Source organism: Tripterygium wilfordii, chromosome 2 (genome assembly GCF_013401445.1).
Source record: "Tripterygium wilfordii isolate XIE 37 chromosome 2, ASM1340144v1, whole genome shotgun sequence".
Lineage (NCBI taxonomy): Eukaryota > Viridiplantae > Streptophyta > Magnoliopsida > Celastrales > Celastraceae > Tripterygium > Tripterygium wilfordii.
Window position 1 is genome coordinate 363,823 of NC_052233.1, and position 17,435 is coordinate 381,257.

The 17,435-nt window shown below is 37.8% G+C and overlaps 3 protein-coding genes across 5 annotated transcripts; 2 read left to right on the plus strand and 1 right to left on the minus strand.

The window, feature by feature from the left end:
* Positions 1 to 378: 378 nt before the first annotated feature.
* On the plus strand, positions 379 to 6,852 carry LOC120014365 (probable protein phosphatase 2C 60). Of its 3 annotated transcripts, XM_038866309.1 has the most exons (6): positions 379 to 566; positions 716 to 762; positions 1,227 to 1,784; positions 2,451 to 2,818; positions 5,117 to 5,353; positions 6,326 to 6,852. In XM_038866309.1, exons 3-6 carry the CDS (start codon positions 1,466 to 1,468, stop codon positions 6,596 to 6,598), a joined length of 1,197 nt encoding a protein of 398 aa, XP_038722237.1. In that variant the 5' UTR covers positions 379 to 566; positions 716 to 762; positions 1,227 to 1,465; the 3' UTR covers positions 6,599 to 6,852. The 3 variants fall into 3 exon arrangements, with proteins under 3 accessions (XP_038722237.1, XP_038722245.1, XP_038722229.1); XM_038866317.1 differs by lacking the exon at positions 716 to 762; XM_038866301.1 differs by having other exon boundaries at positions 380 to 762.
* An 877-nt stretch (positions 6,853 to 7,729) lies between these two features.
* Positions 7,730 to 12,473, plus strand: LOC120012170 (protein ALTERED PHOSPHATE STARVATION RESPONSE 1-like). The gene is made up of 4 exons (XM_038863471.1): positions 7,730 to 9,192; positions 10,223 to 10,434; positions 11,115 to 11,338; positions 11,434 to 12,473. Exons 1-4 carry the CDS (start codon positions 8,298 to 8,300, stop codon positions 12,299 to 12,301), a joined length of 2,199 nt encoding a protein of 732 aa, XP_038719399.1. The 5' UTR covers positions 7,730 to 8,297; the 3' UTR covers positions 12,302 to 12,473.
* A 641-nt stretch (positions 12,474 to 13,114) lies between these two features.
* LOC120005424 (protein CHAPERONE-LIKE PROTEIN OF POR1, chloroplastic) lies at positions 13,115 to 17,007 on the minus strand. The gene is made up of 3 exons (XM_038855052.1): positions 16,613 to 17,007; positions 14,831 to 15,191; positions 13,115 to 13,507 (listed from the first exon to the last, which is right to left on the minus strand). Exons 1-3 carry the CDS (start codon positions 16,955 to 16,957, stop codon positions 13,332 to 13,334), a joined length of 882 nt encoding a protein of 293 aa, XP_038710980.1. The 5' UTR covers positions 16,958 to 17,007; the 3' UTR covers positions 13,115 to 13,331.
* Positions 17,008 to 17,435: the final 428 nt, after the last annotated feature.

Consider the following 17,435-nt stretch of genomic DNA (forward strand, 5'->3'; position numbering starts at 1 on the left):
TCTCCACGTCATGAGAAGCGAGTTTCCTTAGCTTGCATCAAAATTTACGTTGTTGAGTTGGTTGGGGATGAATCCTTTAAACACGGCAACTCACATTCAACGCTTCGCATCAACACACGACTTATCAGATATTTGGAGAAAATAAAATTAAGTATATAGGTTTTATTTTTCATATATAGCTCAAGCCTCAAAGTCAAAATATTCATAGTTGAAAAAAAGGACTCTTCACGATAACCTGACCACCGATGCACAGTTTCCGTATGCTACCTCTTTTGGGCTTTGAAACGTGTAGTGAGTCTTGCGAGAGTGACACGTGCGTTAATATGAACAGTGGTTCATGTAACATTCAAATACTCGAATCACTGTCTAAACTCTAAATGAACTTCGTTTTGCCTCTTTCTATCTGTCTCTATGGTTTCTCTCTCTAACCAGAGTGGTGTGGAGCCCAAAACTGGACCTCTGCTTTGCTGGCTTCGAGCTCTCTATTCTTGGTCTTTGATGGGGGTTGTCTCCTAAGAAATATATAGACGGAGTCTTTTCTAGTTGGCCATTTTCACTTCTCCATGGTATGTTCCTTCTACAATCTCATCATCAACACCCCACTACCCAAAAAGAAAATCCACCACAACCCAATTTGAGTTTTTTCTCTCTTTAGCTGGTTTTGATTTGATCGATCAATAGATCTAATACTTTGAATTTTTATTCCCACATGAAGTTCTTGTTCTTCAAACAACTGCTTTGCGGAAGAAGTCGAATTAAAGGGTAAGAAGCCTTTTGGAATCTATTCTTTAATCTCCTTTCATTGTGATTGTCGGAGTCTTGAGGTGTTGGGATTGATGGGGATATCTGGGGAGTTGTGGGTTTAATTTTCCAGTGTGAAATGTTAGACCTTCTGAACAATCCCAATGACTAACCTAACTCTGGTGCCGGAAAAAGTGGGACTTTGACCACTCCTTTTTTCAAAGCCATCGCTTTTTCTCTGTATTTCGGTTGCTCGTTATTTCATTATTAGCGGCTTTTGTGATCATGGGCTTTCTGTTTTAGAAGGAAATAATGATGCGCTTGTTCATCGTAGGGCCTCATTTCTCTCCTTTTCTGCTTCAATCCATTACGAAAACTCACACTAAATAAATAAAATGCTGCTTTTGGCCATCCTTTCTTTGATCTATAGAATTCCAATTCTGCTGCTATTGATTTCTGTATATTTGTTGCTATTGTTTTTGTAGTGCTTACCTACTGTGTTAAGAAGTGGAGAAGAAGACTTCACGATTGGGGTTTTTAGTTCTAACCCTCAAAGCATGTTTTGAGGCCTGATTGTACTGTTATTGCTTTCTTTTTTTATGCTGGATTATTTTTGTAAAAAAGTTGTGGGACATAAAATAAATAATTGTGGTTTTGAGAAAGAGTAGTTTTAGGTGACTTTTTAATGAGGATTATTTGGAGGGTTGTTTGGATGAGATGAGGGATGTTATCTGGGTTGATGAACTTTTTGAGGGCCTGTTTTCGGCCAAGGTCCGACAGATATGTGCATAGAAACTCAGATACAAGTGGTCGCCGTGATGGGCTCTTATGGTACAAAGACCATGGGCATCATTTTAATGGTGAATTCTCAATGGCTGTAGTTCAGGCCAACAATTTACTGGAGGATCAGAGCCAGCTCGAGTCTGGCAGTCTGAGCTTGCACGAGTCTGGTCCATTTGGTACCTTTGTTGGTATTTACGATGGTCATGGCGGTCCAGAGACATCTCTTTTTATTGCTGATCACCTCTTTCAGCATCTCAAGAGTAAGTGATTTGAACTTCAGTGGGCTTTTTCCTGCATTTATTTTGGCTAGACTTGTTGGTTGCCCTTTGTATTATGTGCTTAAAATTGAGCTTTGAGGAAAACTGAATTTGTAGGTGTGCATGCCCCTGTGTGTGTATTCCCCTTGATCTGAAGATAATTTATTAAATAAGAGATGAATTACAAATGGTGCATTAGGCTTCCCTCCTAAGTTTTGCAAGAAATGTATGAGACAAATAAGTAGAAAAGTGCTGCAGTTGAGGTCAGTATCAGCTCAAGGCACTCTTTAAAAGCTCAAGATGGACACCACCTCGGCGAAGTTTGTAAAATTGTTTTATTAGCATACTAACTGAAAGGCAAGCACTGATCCTTAAAACCCTGTTGGCCTTTTCCAACCAGATACACCTTATCACTGAAAATCTCCTTGTACATTAGGTCTTTAAGCTAGTAGGTCCTTGCTTAAGTGGAACATTTCTTTGCGGTTACTATAACTGTTGAAAGTGAACTTTCATTTCTTCTCACTTCCTTTCCCTGGCTATTTCATGGATCGTTACTTTGAGTTCAAAGGGTCAGTTTAAATAATTTAGTGAGCATGTTTTACTTGGTAAACCAAAGTATAGAGACCAGTTCCCTGTGCAAAAATTTTCTGATTTGATAAACGTGTTTAGGATTTACTGAAGAGCAACAGTCAATGTCTGTGGATGTAATAAGAAAAGCATATCAAGCGACAGAGGAAGGTTTTGTCTCTATTGTTGCCAAACAATGGCCTGTGAAGCCACAAATTGCAGCAGTTGGATCTTGCTGCCTGGTTGGTGTTATCTGCAGTGGAACCCTTTACATTGCTAACCTGGGTGACTCCCGTGCTGTTTTGGGGAGAGCTGTGAAGGCAACTGGGGAAGTTCTGGCCATCCAGCTATCAGCAGAGCATAATGCTTGTATAGAGTCTGTGAGGCAGGAGTTGCAAGCTATGCACCCTGATGACTCACAGATTGTAGTTTTAAAGCACAATGTATGGCGTGTAAAGGGCATTATACAGGTGAGTTTTCTAACCCCTGCCCCTTCCTTCTTTTACTTTTGAGATTAATATAATACTTGCCCCGGCTGGTTATCTGTTCTGTTGCACCACTAGCATATTTTAGTCTCTGTGATATTCATTTGTCAATACCACTTGTAACATTTTGGAGCACCTAATACAAACAGAGATGTTCTGATTTCATTTTAGTGGTTTACTTTGCCTCTTTTGCTGATGATGTAACCATCTGGCAAAACCAAACTTTGGTCATATGACATAGGAGCATTAAACTATCAAGACTTTTTCCTTTTTGTAATTACGCAAATATCTTATTGTATTTCAATTGGTTCCACGAGTTCAGCGTATTTAGTAAATTTCTTAATTGTTTTGTCGACTTACGAGTTGTTGATGATGCCTCAATATTTGCTTTGCTCTGGGATTTATTATTTCATGTCATGGAGTAGAAAAAGAGGGCGACTAAAGATGATGGGAAGTGTATTTGTAGGATCTCAGGTTGCAGTATGGTGATGTTCCATAGTCTAGGGTGTCTGTATTATATGAGATTGTACTGAATAAATCAATCTGCAGAGATCGTTACATAAAATATCTCCCAATAGGGTTCCAAAATGAGCTTTTGCTTTTAGGGATTTTTTGAAAGATGTGGGCCAGAAAGCCATAAATATGTTTTTAGTAGCTCAGGGCGTAGCTAATGTTGCTAAGGCCCAATTCGGTGCGCCAGGATTTCAAACATTGATCATCATCGTCATCATCTGAACCTTTATCCCATAATTTTGGGTTCGGCTACAAGATTCTATGAAAAAATCAACGAGAATCCACTACATATATTCATTTCTATTTAGTATCATACTTTCATTAACTCCTATTGAATTCATGTAATTTCTTACTACTTTAAGCAATGTCTTTTTAGGTCGTCCGCTTCGTTTCTTACCCTCTCCTATACAAATTCTCTCGATTCTTCACATCACCGCACTGCTATCTCTACGTACATAACCATGACTGGTTATCTATTTTGTTGCACCACTAGTGTCTGTGATATTCATTTGTCAATTTTGGAGCCCCTAATTCAAATGGAGATGTTCTGATTTCATTTCAGTGGTTTAATTTGCCTCGTGGCAAAGTTTTACGCTAACTGTCGACCTACTGATATCCTCCTTTATTCGGCCTTAGGACCGACTGCAAGCACAAGCGGAGCTAAAAAGGTGAACAACTCCCGTTTACAATGCTCCCACAGTGGGTGGAATCGGGGACATGCAAGATGTACGTAGACCTTGCATCCACATAATATGTGGTGACTGTTTCGAGGCATTGAACTTGTGACCTCTAGGTTGCACCCTTGCAACTTTACCACTGGGCTACTTTTCTTCAGCTATTAAAATTTTCTTTGCACAACATGATTGGCATCTGGGCTGTCTGAACGCAACTTGATTTTACTTATTGAGATTGGAGAATGGTTGGACAAAAAATGGGAACCTCTTACTGAACTTGAGTTCTATGTCCAGTTTGATGATCAAAAGCCTGATTGCTGGAGACTTCCAATGTAATCGTCAGATGTGTCATTCTTATGCCTAAGAGTAATAATTATTACGTTGTTAGTTTTATATTGAGGATACAGGGCTGGGATACAAGTTCCTTTAATTTCTTAAGTATCTATATTGGTCCTTATGAGGTGGATTATATGGTCCATTGGTGGAGTTTTAGGGATGCAACCTATAGGTTATAGGTTCAATTATTGAAAACAACCTCTCAATATATCATGTGGGGATAAGGTCTGCATACATCTTGTCTGTCCTGATGTAGTCCATCGTGGGAGTTTTGCACGAGTGATGTTTATCTTTCACTTGGCTGGATTGTGCTACTTGGCTGTAGTATTTTTCAGAATCTTCCCAGCTATGGTCATGCGATTGATGTTACACTTTGTAGGAATATTTTCTTTCAGGTCATGCTACATCATTTACTTTGTTTAACAAAAAACGACTTAACTTGTTGGAAATTGTTTGAGCTCGTTAATTATGACACGAATATATTTGGTCTTACTTTCTCTTTCATATCTCCACTTGTCTTATTTCCCTTTGCAGTAATAATACCATTTGGCACTTTTTTTTTGTTGGTTTGATTGACTTAAGTTTGATTACTTGTATGCATGTGATTCTACCAATTTCTGCAGAATGTCAGACAAAGTTCAAAACTTCTGATTCTTTAAAGATTTTATATCTTTATCATGTGTTTGTTTGCACCCAATGATCTGAAGCAGCATTTTTGTTTGATTTTGTACGCTGATTGTCAGAGTTTTCTGATTTTCAGGTTTCTAGATCCATTGGTGATGTATATTTAAAAAGGGCTGAGTTCAACAGGGAGCCTTTATATGCAAAGTTTCGTCTACGCGAACCTTTCAAAAGACCGATATTAAGTTCAGAACCATCAATTTTGGTGCATCAGCTGCAGCCACATGATCAATTTGTCATATTTGCGTCTGATGGGCTTTGGGAGCACCTTAGCAATCAAGAAGCAGTTGATATAGTTCAACATCATCCACGCAACGTAAGATATGCCCATCTTTCAAAATTTTGTTATTTATAAAAGTTTTCTCAATTCCTGTTGCATTAGGTGTAAATTCGAAAGTTCTAGTCTTACATCTGTTTTTCTGATTAATTTTAGAATTTTGAAAACTATGTTTTTATTGTTTAGCTATCTCAGGCCACCTAGTTACCATGTTCATTGTGATTTAGTGTTTCATCTAGAGGAGCCTGAATCTGATGAGGCCCCACTACTTTAATGGTTATTCATCTATGCATGTACACCAATATTCTGTGGCAGTAACAATTGGAAACTATCTTGCTCAACAGTATATTATGGATAGAGAAGTTTTGAGCTATTCTATGTGCAACTTGTTCGGGATTGGTTTGAAGGGCACTAATGCTGGCTGCCATTCTTGGTTATATCACTTGAACCTTTGTCTTAATGCTATCAGCTGGGATGGGGACACCATGAACAAATAGATATAGATGTCATATTATGAAAAACAAGTATGCATATTGTCTTCATTTGAATTTTCACAAAATATTAATTTCTCTTGATGGTTAGTGGTGCTATCAGGATATTAATCTTCTTTGTTTACGTGCGAAATCATCCGAGAGTAAGTAGCGTCATCATCGTAACAAAACCAATATGACTGAAATATTAGGTATGAGTCTGTGTAATCATTTGTTTGATGCATCTGTTTGTAAAGATGGAGACGTTTCTTGCCATGCAAAGATTACAAATAGGTTTCAGTTTCATTGCACATTCACTTGTTCCTAGGAATTTTTCCTCTTGGGTTTGTCATCTCAAATCCTGTAGATGTAGCTTTGAGTTTGTATTCTTTTATTTAATGAGAGTTATTAACGCGTTCTATGTGATAACTTCAAAATGAGGAGTTATCCAATGGCAATTTTAATCGTTGTTTTGGTGTGTGCTACAAAAAATGGAAAAGCTGAGTTAAAATTCACATCGTAGTTCTAATCCTTTATGCAGGGAAGTGCTCGGAAGCTCATAAAGGCTGCGCTGCTAGAAGCGGCAAAGAAAAGAGAAATGAGATATTCTGACTTGAAGAAGATCGACCGTGGTGTACGTCGGCATTTCCACGATGACATCACAGTAATAGTTGTGTTTCTTGACTCGAATTTTGTGAGCAAGGCTAGTAGCTCTGCCAAGTCCCCCAATGTATCGATCAGAGGGGGTGGAGTCAACCTGCGACCAAACGCACTGGCTCATTGCACCACGCCGACAGAAGCTGGCAATAACTGATGAAATTGTATGTAATGTTTTATCCTTCTGTTACTTGATTCCTCTGGTGTGATTACCTTGATAGCTTCTGGAAAGAGATACGCGGAACAAACCTTCGATTCTTTAATGTATGCTGTAACTTTTAACTGGGAACCAATATTTTGCATTTAGCTTATGTCAAAGAAACTTGATAGCACTGGAGGAGTAGTACAAGGTGACAGTTACTATATATAGTTGTTTCCGTGGGTAGTTTTCTACTCGGTTCACTTTTTCTTTGTCTATGTTTCACCCAATTGTTCTTTTTACATATGAGAATACTTTGTTAAATCCTAGTCAAAGAATCACATTATAATCTCTGTTTTTTTTTTTCCAAACGGGAAGGAGATTTGAACCCTGCTTTTATTAGGGTGATATGCACTGTTTTTACCATTTGAACTAGTAGTTCGGGTGTGTAAATCACATTATAATCTCTGTTATATTATATTTATGGGTTCTCAATTATAAATATTGAATGATAAAAACACTATTCATCAACATGGCTCTTCCTTAATTTATTCACACCAACAGCCATACCTTTTTTTTTTTTTTTTTTTTTTGTTAATTCTGGGATTTACAACCATGAAAAGATGGTATTCTGCCTTTAATAAGAAAAATCTGATGAAACTCAAGCCTACTGGCTAAAAGCTTTTGATATTTTGTTGAGTGGAGTAATGGAGAAATAGTGAATTGAACTATGGATTCCTGTCAACTCCATGTGAAATGGTCAGTCTCTAGAAAAGGCAATCACCCATTACTAACCAAGCTTAAGAAACACAATACAAAACAGAAGACAAAAGACAAAACAAGTCTGATTTGTGCAGTGATGACTGATGACCGTGCATTGTTCTCTCTATTATTACCAGTTATTAACCACAGGATCCTTTTGACTCCTCTTTTTACTCACCGGGTTCAGAGGACCTGCAGTACTTTGTAAAAATCTCTGCTAAATTCTTAACAGAGCCATTAAAATAATGTTTAGTAAAATAATGTTTAGTGTTATAGAATGGATCGCCATTGTTGTACGACACCTCATTAGTGCAAATTATCAAACACATACAGAACACAACTCGCTCCTCTCTCTTTCTCGAGCCTCTACCTTCTTTACCACCTATGCTGTTCTTCCCTGACCTCTTTTTTTGTTCTGTCTTCTCCCCCCACCCCCACCACCCTCTCTCTCTCTATGGTTATTATTAAGAGAACTCTGTTAGTGAATAAAAAGCCTTTCTGCTTTCCACTTCTAAGAAGAGAGATAATTTTGGCTCACAGAATGTGAGGGTTTAAGAGCTATCTCTGTTTTTTACTCCCAATCATTTCAAGATTGTTGTAGATCATTAAGCTCTCTGGTTTCTTATTTTTATGAAAGGAAAGGAATAATCTTTAGAACTGCAGTGTCTGTGCGGGTTCGTGTGTCCACTTTGTCTAAACTTCTTTGTTAGAGAAAACCCACATTTGCTTCTGACAAAAGATGAAATGGGTTGTTCCAGAACATCTTCAAGAGCAAGATTTTGTTTTCTTCCTCTCTGAAAGTTTTGTTGGTAGAAAGATATTACCCATTTTGGCACAACTCTTCCTCCTTTTTATCAGAAAAGATGGCTTAGATTCTTCCAGAATACTATCTTTCTCACTTTACCACATTCCTATTTTCTAAAAGCAGTCTCCTTGAACTTCAGCAAGAGAAAACATGGGTTGTGTAGCCTCCAAGCTAGAGGAAGAAGAAGAAGTAGTGTCTATTTGTAGGGATAGGAAAAGGCAGATAAAGCTAGCTGTGGAAAGAAGATTTGCGCTTGCGGATGCCCATAGTAGGTACTGTCATGCTCTCTATGCAGTTGCAGCGGCCATTGGACTCTTTGTATCTCGCCATTCTTCACCATCTTCACCTTTCTTGATAACTTTCCCTCCTTCACCACCACCCACTGACCAAAATGTAATAACCAACCCAATGTTTCTTCAACAAAACCCTTCAGATTCAACAACCCATGAAGCCATGGCTCGTGAGTCATGTGCTGATGATTCCTCAACGTCATCTTCAGGCTTTTCAGAGGAAGAGAGTAGTACAAAACAAGGAGTGGAGAGAGAGCAAAACCCATATCATGGATACTTCTATATGCAACAACAAATGGCACCCCCAATGCCTTCACCACATAGGGATTTTGGCTGGGATTTCTTTAACCCATTTGATGGGATGAGACCAGAGGTGATAAGTGGGTATAGGAGAAGCTCTGATGATGATTTGAGGGTAGTGAGGGAAGAAGAAGGGATTCCTGAGCTGGAAGAGGAAGTGGAAGGAGATGTGGGAGAGAAGAAAGTTGTTGTTTCTGAAAAAAATGGAACGGGAGAACTTGAGGAGAGTGGTTTTACTGAAATGGTGAAGATTGTGAATGGCAATGCTAATGGCAAACTAGAAGAGCAAAAGGGGCTTACTGTCATTGATTGTCCTGAGGAAGGGAGAGAACTGCTTGAGGCTCTGAAAGATATTGAGGATTATTTTGTTAGGGCCCATGCTTCTGGAAAGGATGTTTCCAGGATGCTAGAGGCTAATCAAGTTCGTCTGGAATCCGGTTTGGAGGAGATAAAAGGCAGGGTCTTCTTGTTTCTCCCCTTTATCCTCAAATCTTTAATCTGCATGAATATGATGCTGTTTGGTTTCATATTGTGCGAGGCCAACATTGTGTTTTGTGTATGCATCTCTGTTTACTCGGTTTTATGCATTGATTTTTCCTACTTTAGTTCGTCTGGTTGCAATTCACTTTTTGGCTCAACTTCAGGAGATCAGATCTGATGCTAGAATGGCCCTTTTTTTTGTCCTTAGCATTCTAGGAATTGCTTTTTTTGCCTGGTAAGCTAAGCATTTTAAGGGTCTTTTTTTTTTTTTTTAATTTTTTTATTTTGATAAGTCATGGGGTTATATAAAAAATTTTTGATGGAGGGAGGAATTGAACCTTGGACCTTGTTCAAATGTATCGAGTTGGCTAACATTTCTGGGTGTTGGTTTCAGTTGTAGTGCAAGTCTCATAGTTTGATGATAACATTTCTGATGTTTTGAATCAGCTAATATATCTTCTATGGTGGGCTTAAAGTGTGTTTGCTCAAAAAGAATGTCTTTTTGTAGTTACTGTTCGAAAATGCCTTCCAATCCGAAAGAAATGTAAGTTTGCAAACGCATATTTAAACCTCTTTGTTCTTCTCCTCTGGTATCTTAGAAAGCCATCTTTCTTCCTTTTACCATTCACTCCATTCGAGAAGGTATATTCTTTTGTGTTTACTTTGTTATCTTTGTTTGATGGGATTCATTTGGGTTCCATTGAAAAAATGCTGATTTCACAAAGCTCCAACTTTTCTTTATTGTAATTTTGAGTGTTTCCTATTCATCTTTATTGTTTCTTTTGATTTTCTTTGATTTTGTGAGAATGGTTTACAATCACTTATGCAATTTATACTCTGGTATCACGTCTTTTGCCGAAGAGTTTAAACAGTTTGAGGTCTTCATAGATTAGTAGGTTTCAGGTTAACTTGAACATTCCCCGGAACTTTTAGTATTTCTTATATATAAATCTTTGTTATGTACCTGAATCACCTAACTGAATTATGTCATTTTTTAAAATACAGAGAAGTCAACCAAACTCATCCAATCCATTGCATGGCATCGGTCCACTTCATCTTGTAAGAGTCTTGTAGCATCCAGTTCCAAGAGTTCATCGGCATGGACAGAATTCAAAGATGATCTCTTTGATGATTATCAAGGAATGGATTCAGGAAGTCATTCTCTAACACTAGGAAGGCTGTATGCTTGGGAAAAGAAGCTTTACAAGGAAGTTAAGGTAAGCCGGCATTTCTTGAACATAGTTGATTCACTTTCTGCTTGCAAATGCTTATTGTTTGAGTGACCAGAAAAAGTGGATTAATTGATTGTCTTTGAAGGATGTAACTTATGATTTCTATACTTGAGAAAAGCTGTAGTTGAAAAGGCAATATTTTGTACAGATTATCTACTAAGAAACCATTCAGAAACACAGAGCTGTGAAAGGATGGCATTTTTGCGCTTGAAAATCATTATTAAGATTTATCCATCACTCCCCACAAGATTGGCCTGATAATAATACTGTGAATCTTCTCAAAATTCCTTGTCAGTAATGAGAAGAATGAAGATGGGCATCATATTTTGGATCAGAAACCATTACTAACACATAACATGAATCATTCAAATTTTGTCCTGGTGCACGAATACCTTCGTTTAAGAGAATCTTTTTGGTGTAGAAAGTCTCAAATTCAGGATCTTCAGCTGTGCAAATTTACTGAGAAAGATTTTGTTGTAGTTGCTGCTATGAAAGCTTGTAAGAACACTTGAGAGCTTTGGATATCGAAAAATCTAGCTTGCAGTTGGTGATGTCAAAAGTTTTTTTAGGATTTGAGTGGTTTCTGAAGGCGCCTGGAAGCTTGTATACATGCTTGTTATTCTTTCATATATGCTTTTAGATCCTGACATTTTACCTTGCCTTAGGTGGGAGACAGCATGCGGAAAATTTATGAGAAGAAATGTTCGCGATTGAGAAACCAGGATGTCAGAGGAGATGATGAAGTACCCATGGACAAAACAAGAGCGGCAGTAAAAGATTTATATGCCAGGATCCTGGTTGCAATTTGCAGTGCTGAATCTATCTCAAAGAGAATTCAAAAATTAAGAGATGAAGAATTGCAGCCTCAAATTGTTGAACTTCTCAAAGGGTAAAAGGGAAGGCTCAAACATTATGCAAACTATCATTTTGTCATTGTCATTGTAGGGTTTTTCTGGTTTTCATCTGTCTTGTACATGTTTGCAGCCTGATACACGCTTGGAAAATTATGACGGAATCCCATGAAACCCAGAACAAGATTCTATGTGAAGTAAAATTCTTTGCTTCTTCGGCATTTGGAAGATTCTGCAACGACAATCACCAACTTGCTACGCTTCAGCTCGAGGCTGAACTTCATAATTGGAGAGCCTGCTTTGCAGACTACATAGCAGTGCAAAAGGCATACGTTGAAGCTCTTCACGGTTGGCTAACCAAGTTCCTTCTACCGGAAGTCGAATTTCACTCTAGAATAAGGAGTTCAGCTGCACCGTATCGAAATAATGGGCCTCCATTACTTGTAATTTGCCATGACTGGTTAACTTCCATGGAAAAGTTACCTGATAAGGCTGTTTCCTTTGCGCTGAAAAGCTTTTCCAAGGACGTAAGGGCTTTATGGATTCAACAAGGGGAGGAACTGCAACAGAAGAGAAAAGTTGATGATCTTGCAAAAGAGCTCGACCGGAGGACTATGGCATTCCAAAAGTCAGAGAATAGGTTTCTGGAATCCCAGCTCATTGAGTATAATAAATCAGAGATTGAGGTAGGAAACCATAATACTGAGTACTTGACAGAGAAGAAGGATCACTTGGAACATTTCCAGAAAAAGCTGGACATAGAGAAGGAGAAACACCATAGTTGTGTGCAGGAGACACAAAGGATTGCATTGAACGGATTCCAGACTGGATTTTGCAATGTTTTGGAGTCTTTAGCTGAATTCTCCAAGGCTTCTCTGAAAATGTATAACGACCTTGTCAATTGCATTGAAAATTCTGAGAAAGTTGGGAATCTCTCTTACATGGAAGGCTCCCAGGATGACAAAGTAAACAAAAACCCAGAGAGGAGCCTTGCTGGATGAGTATGGCTGCTCGCATAATAGAATATTTTTATGTATATTATTTCTCATGTCGAAGCAGCTCGCTGAGACGCATTTCCATGTTTGTAGCTGGTTTCATTATTCATTGTCAATGGATGTTTATGTTGCCCACATTTTTGTTGCTGAACTTGTAAAATTTCTCTTTTTCCTTGCACCTTCTTGGCCATATTTACCAGAAGCGCAGACTGTCGTTGTAAGTATATGGGAATTTCTTTCTTTGAGTGTTTGATTATTTGTTCCTGAGGAATGAGATGTTTGGGTTTGAATGAGAAATGTTTTCCTGGAATAAGCATCATAATTCTCGTATCTTAATGACAGCCTTGTTGAATTGCAGTGCTTTATGCAGAAAATGTTGAAGAAATGTTCCAACACCTATGGAATTCGAATCATGATTATCTAGAAAATATAGTCTAGTGTTTTTTTTGATAACCGAAAATTCTCCAACCTGACATGCCCCCCAAACAGTTGGACCAAGCTCTAAACTCGAGCTGTCAACCCAACCGTTTCATATTGGTGACAGTTTAGAAAGGTCAAAATCCATGCGGGAACCTCCCACGTGCGAGTAAATAACAATTTACGCTGAAACTACTAAGCGTGGGAATTAAACCCCACATTTGCAAGGAGTTATCACAATCAATTTCACCATTCCAACCAAAACTTCTATCATCTTGTCGCTACATCATCTACAATTGTCGAAACTGTCACCATCACCTCTTAAGGTAAGTGAAGATCAAATAAGTTAAAAAGAAACACCAAGTCATTCATATATGTGGACTAAACAGAGACCCAAGTGTTATATTTATCATGAAAACTAAATTGGCAGGTGAACAAGCACAAATTGTACAATCATTCAGTTGATTCCCTCGGAAGGCTGTTCATCTTTATAGTCATTATCAAGAAGAATTTGTACAATTTGCAATGATGTACACATCCTAATAAAACTAGGATCTTAGTACAAATGAATAATTACAGGTTCTACGATTCAAGTGACAATTACGACCTCCTCTTTCGCCTACTGTAGATAAAGAGAAACCAAGAATTGAGAAAACAGTATAAATTCACTAACCACAGCAGCTGGAGAGTGTATGCCAAGAAACGGCACGATGTCCACTTGCAACCAGTTCTCAACAGCAGATCCTACCACTGCTCCAGCCACAAGCCCCCCTATAGTTAATACTGTGGCCTTCCCTGCAAACACAAATTGCGTAACTTTCAAATAATGAAGCTGAAGATGAAAGAAACTAAAATGATACTGTCGTGAAATTAGTAATCTGTGCGAACTATGTTTGAATGGCAAAAACTTGAGCACCTTCTGGATTGTCCGTCACAATAATAGATACTGTCGTGAAATTAGTAATCTGTGCGAACTATGTTTGAATGGCAAAAGATCGAGCAAACCATCTGGATTGTCCGTCACAATAGTATGCTTATAAACAAACTAAGAACTCTACCTTTTTGTTACTAACTAATATAATAATCAGTTTTTAACATCTGATCTTAGAGGACACTGATTACTTTGATTGATACTAGAATCGAATATATCACAATCACAAAATTGGGCCAATTGACCCTTCATGCAACAACACAAGTCAAGATCAGATGTTTCAATCATACATATTTTATATTTTGGAAGAAAAAGACTAGTTGCAACCTCAGCCTAGTGAAAGTCTTAAGAGTGAACGACCAAATGATCAATAAAACTATCAATGGATAATTCCATAATGTTAAAAGCCCAACTGTTTCTCTCACTCCATACTATCCAGCAAGTCGCAAGTGGTATCAGGTCAACAACTTTTTTTTATTTATGTGGAAACTCAAGAACTTCAGGCCTTTAAACTCCTCTTCCAAAGTTCTTCTATAAGCCCTAAAAACTCTATGAAGCATCCTCTAAGACCTGGATCAGCTACAATGAAGTAAAAGATAATTCACAGACTCCCAATCTTTTTCTCCATCATGTACAGTTTTCCTCTTCTTCTACCCCCATGGAAATTAATTTTCAAATTCTACTCCTTTCTTCAAATCCCATAGTGTAATCCATTTTTAGCAAAGTGAAAAATGCTTATATGTCCAAGTATAAGAACTCAGATCTCTGGCACAACTAAACTCGCAACTGACGTTTACCAGATGTGAAAGGCTGAAAGCATGAATTCTATAAGAAACCATATTTTACTTCCACTTGAAGCAAACTTCCCAATTCATGTGAAAAGGGAATTCAATCAATATCATTTTATAAAATGTGGAAGAAAAAAATTCACACAAGGCTGATCATAATAAGCACACCATATATTGAACATGTTTCTGCTCTCTCTGTTTTTTTTTTTGGTAAATAAACGAAATACTTCTCAAAGTCGTACTAGACAACGAAATTTATAACCATGCAATGAATAATTGAATACAATAATCACATTCAAACTTAGATACTCAAGAATTAAAACTCAGTTTTTTGCTGCATATTCCACCAACCCAGATAGGCCCAGATATAATGAGAGATATAACAAGAAAACACATTACCTAACTTCACATTCTTTTTGGTCATGAAGTATAAAGAAGCTCCAAAACTTGCAGCCAAGATCAACCCTGGAACATCACTCCCAGCATAAGCTGCTGTAGAGGATGTTGAAGCCCCATTAACATATGTTAAAACCATCAATGCTCCATATACACCAGCTTGTATACCCAGGTCACCAGTCGATGGTGCCTCAATCGAAACAGGTACTTTCTTGAAAGTAGCCTGTAGCCATTGCTGCATTGATCCTGTTCCAGAAGCATTTTTAGATTTGACATCAGCAAAGCGGATACTACTGCTAGCAACTTTTCCTGCTCGGCGTTGAGTTAAGCTCTGCATAAGCAGCATGTCGTATGCCGCCTCAACCTAAAGCCAAATCAACCGTAAAGGTGACAAGGAATAGATTGATATTGAGTTTATCAATAGCATTAGAAGGGCATAAAGGTAGTAAAGGTAGAATAAATTCAACAGCCACAAATGGACGAAACTATCCACCAAACTTACTACAATTCTTCAAAAACAGTGTGCAGATATTGATAGCTGTGTCTATAAGAGCATTTCAAATCATCTTCACCTTACAACATGATAAAAGGAAATAGCTCAATAACAAACTACACTCCATAAACAATGAGAACTTTAAATGTTAGCATTAATAACATAATCTTTAGGGTGCGGAAAGTTAAATTTGAGGTCAGAATATAAAAAATTTACACCATGTAACTGTATTGATCTAGATAGATTGGCACATTTGCATCAAATTGAGTTATTGATGTTGCAAGTGCGTACCAAATATCATGTGTTCCCACGGACTAAAATCTCTAGGGATGTATAACAAATGTCTGTTAAGGCATTACAAGGTGATAATCACCCAATAACTGGAGTCATTACTGACATTACATAGTACTATATCTATAAATGCCAAAATGCCATCACTTTACATCCATGCAACTACAATCGTCAGCTTCCAACAAGTCCAAACCTCATCAAATAAGCAGCTGTATCAAATTAACTAAAAATTTTGGCTTCTCAGTTACTCACACGGCTCAAACAGAACCCAAGTTTTCAATTTTATAAGGTTTAACTTCATGATTTACAAAAAAAAACACCCAATCAATCATTTAGCCAAAACAATTAAAATTAAGAACTATCATATCTAATGAATCTAAAGCGAAAACCATATTATCATATCTTAAAAAAGAAGAATTTATACACACAATAGGTTAAAAAAGATACCAAAAATATAGTAAAACTAGTAATTAAATCCAATCCAAATATTCCATATATAATAGCCAAGCTAATCCACTCAATGCATTCTTAGGAGCCAATATTCCACAGTGCTACAGAAGCTCTCTTCATCATCTTTCCCTTCACTACAAAACCCCACATGTAAAAAGCAGAAAATGGTTACCGAATCCCAAAAACCAAGCCAAGCTCGCACCCTGAGCCTCTAACTTTCCAAACATCACAGAAAGGAAACTGGAGACTGTTCCAATTTTCCGATTAACTCAAAGAAACTAACTAATATAATTGATGCCAGACCCAGAAGCCAAAATCACGCCTTTCTCATGACAAACAAACTTTCTTTTAAGCACACTCTTAACACTTCAAGGTCACAATTCACTTAAACCCATGTCAGAAATAAACGAAAGGTAAATAAATAACCCAAACAAAACTGTGAAAGGTACCATAGATCACCCAAAAAAACCACCCAAAAGCTGTAGATGCATTAAATACAGATAGATCAATGGTAAGCAATCCAGCATCAGAAAATCAGTAGAGACACACACCTGTGCGACGGCCTCGGGGTCGTCCTTACACAAAGCGACAATCGCGTTCTTGGCGCGAAGGATATCGTCAAAGGAGGCGCCTTCAGACACTCCAAGTAGCTTGAGCGCGTTCTCCACGGACATCTCAAACGGCGCCGAATCATCGGCTCGCGACCCCGCCCTTGCGTTCCCCCCTAAAACGCGCCGCCTCTTCGGAATCACCACCAGCGTTCTCCACGCTTCGGCCTTATTGGCGGCAGTGATGGTTGTGTGGGTGTGAAGATGCGTTGGAAGAACTGGCGGTGGTCGAATGAAGGGGGAGCTAGTTGAGAGACGGTTGGGCCGGACGGAGAGAGTAGCTGCCATTGTTGGGAGAAATTGTGAGGCCTAAACTCTACACAACACAGTGCAACCACAAACGGTTAAACTGACTTGGATTTTTTTATTTTTTATTTTTTTTTTGCTTTTATAAATATTTGTATCATTATTGGATTTAAGAGTTTTGTTTTTTGTACGTATGTTCTTGGAAGGGTCTTTGATAGGGGTCTTTTTTTGTAATTATAGGGATTCTGTATCCTATTAGATTTTTTGCTGGCATAGTCAATTTTTAATTAATTATCAGCATTGCACAAAAAAAATTATTATGAGCAATACATTTCTCCCTTAAAAAATCATATGGTCTCATTCACCAAATTAATTAATTATAAAAATTAATGAATTAAGTAGATTGACAGTTTGGATATCTGTTATAGTATATTAGAATGTGTGTTTTTGCAGGGTAATGCAATTTTTGGTCGTTAAAAAATATGATACAGTTCAACTCGATCACCGAATTTTTAAATGT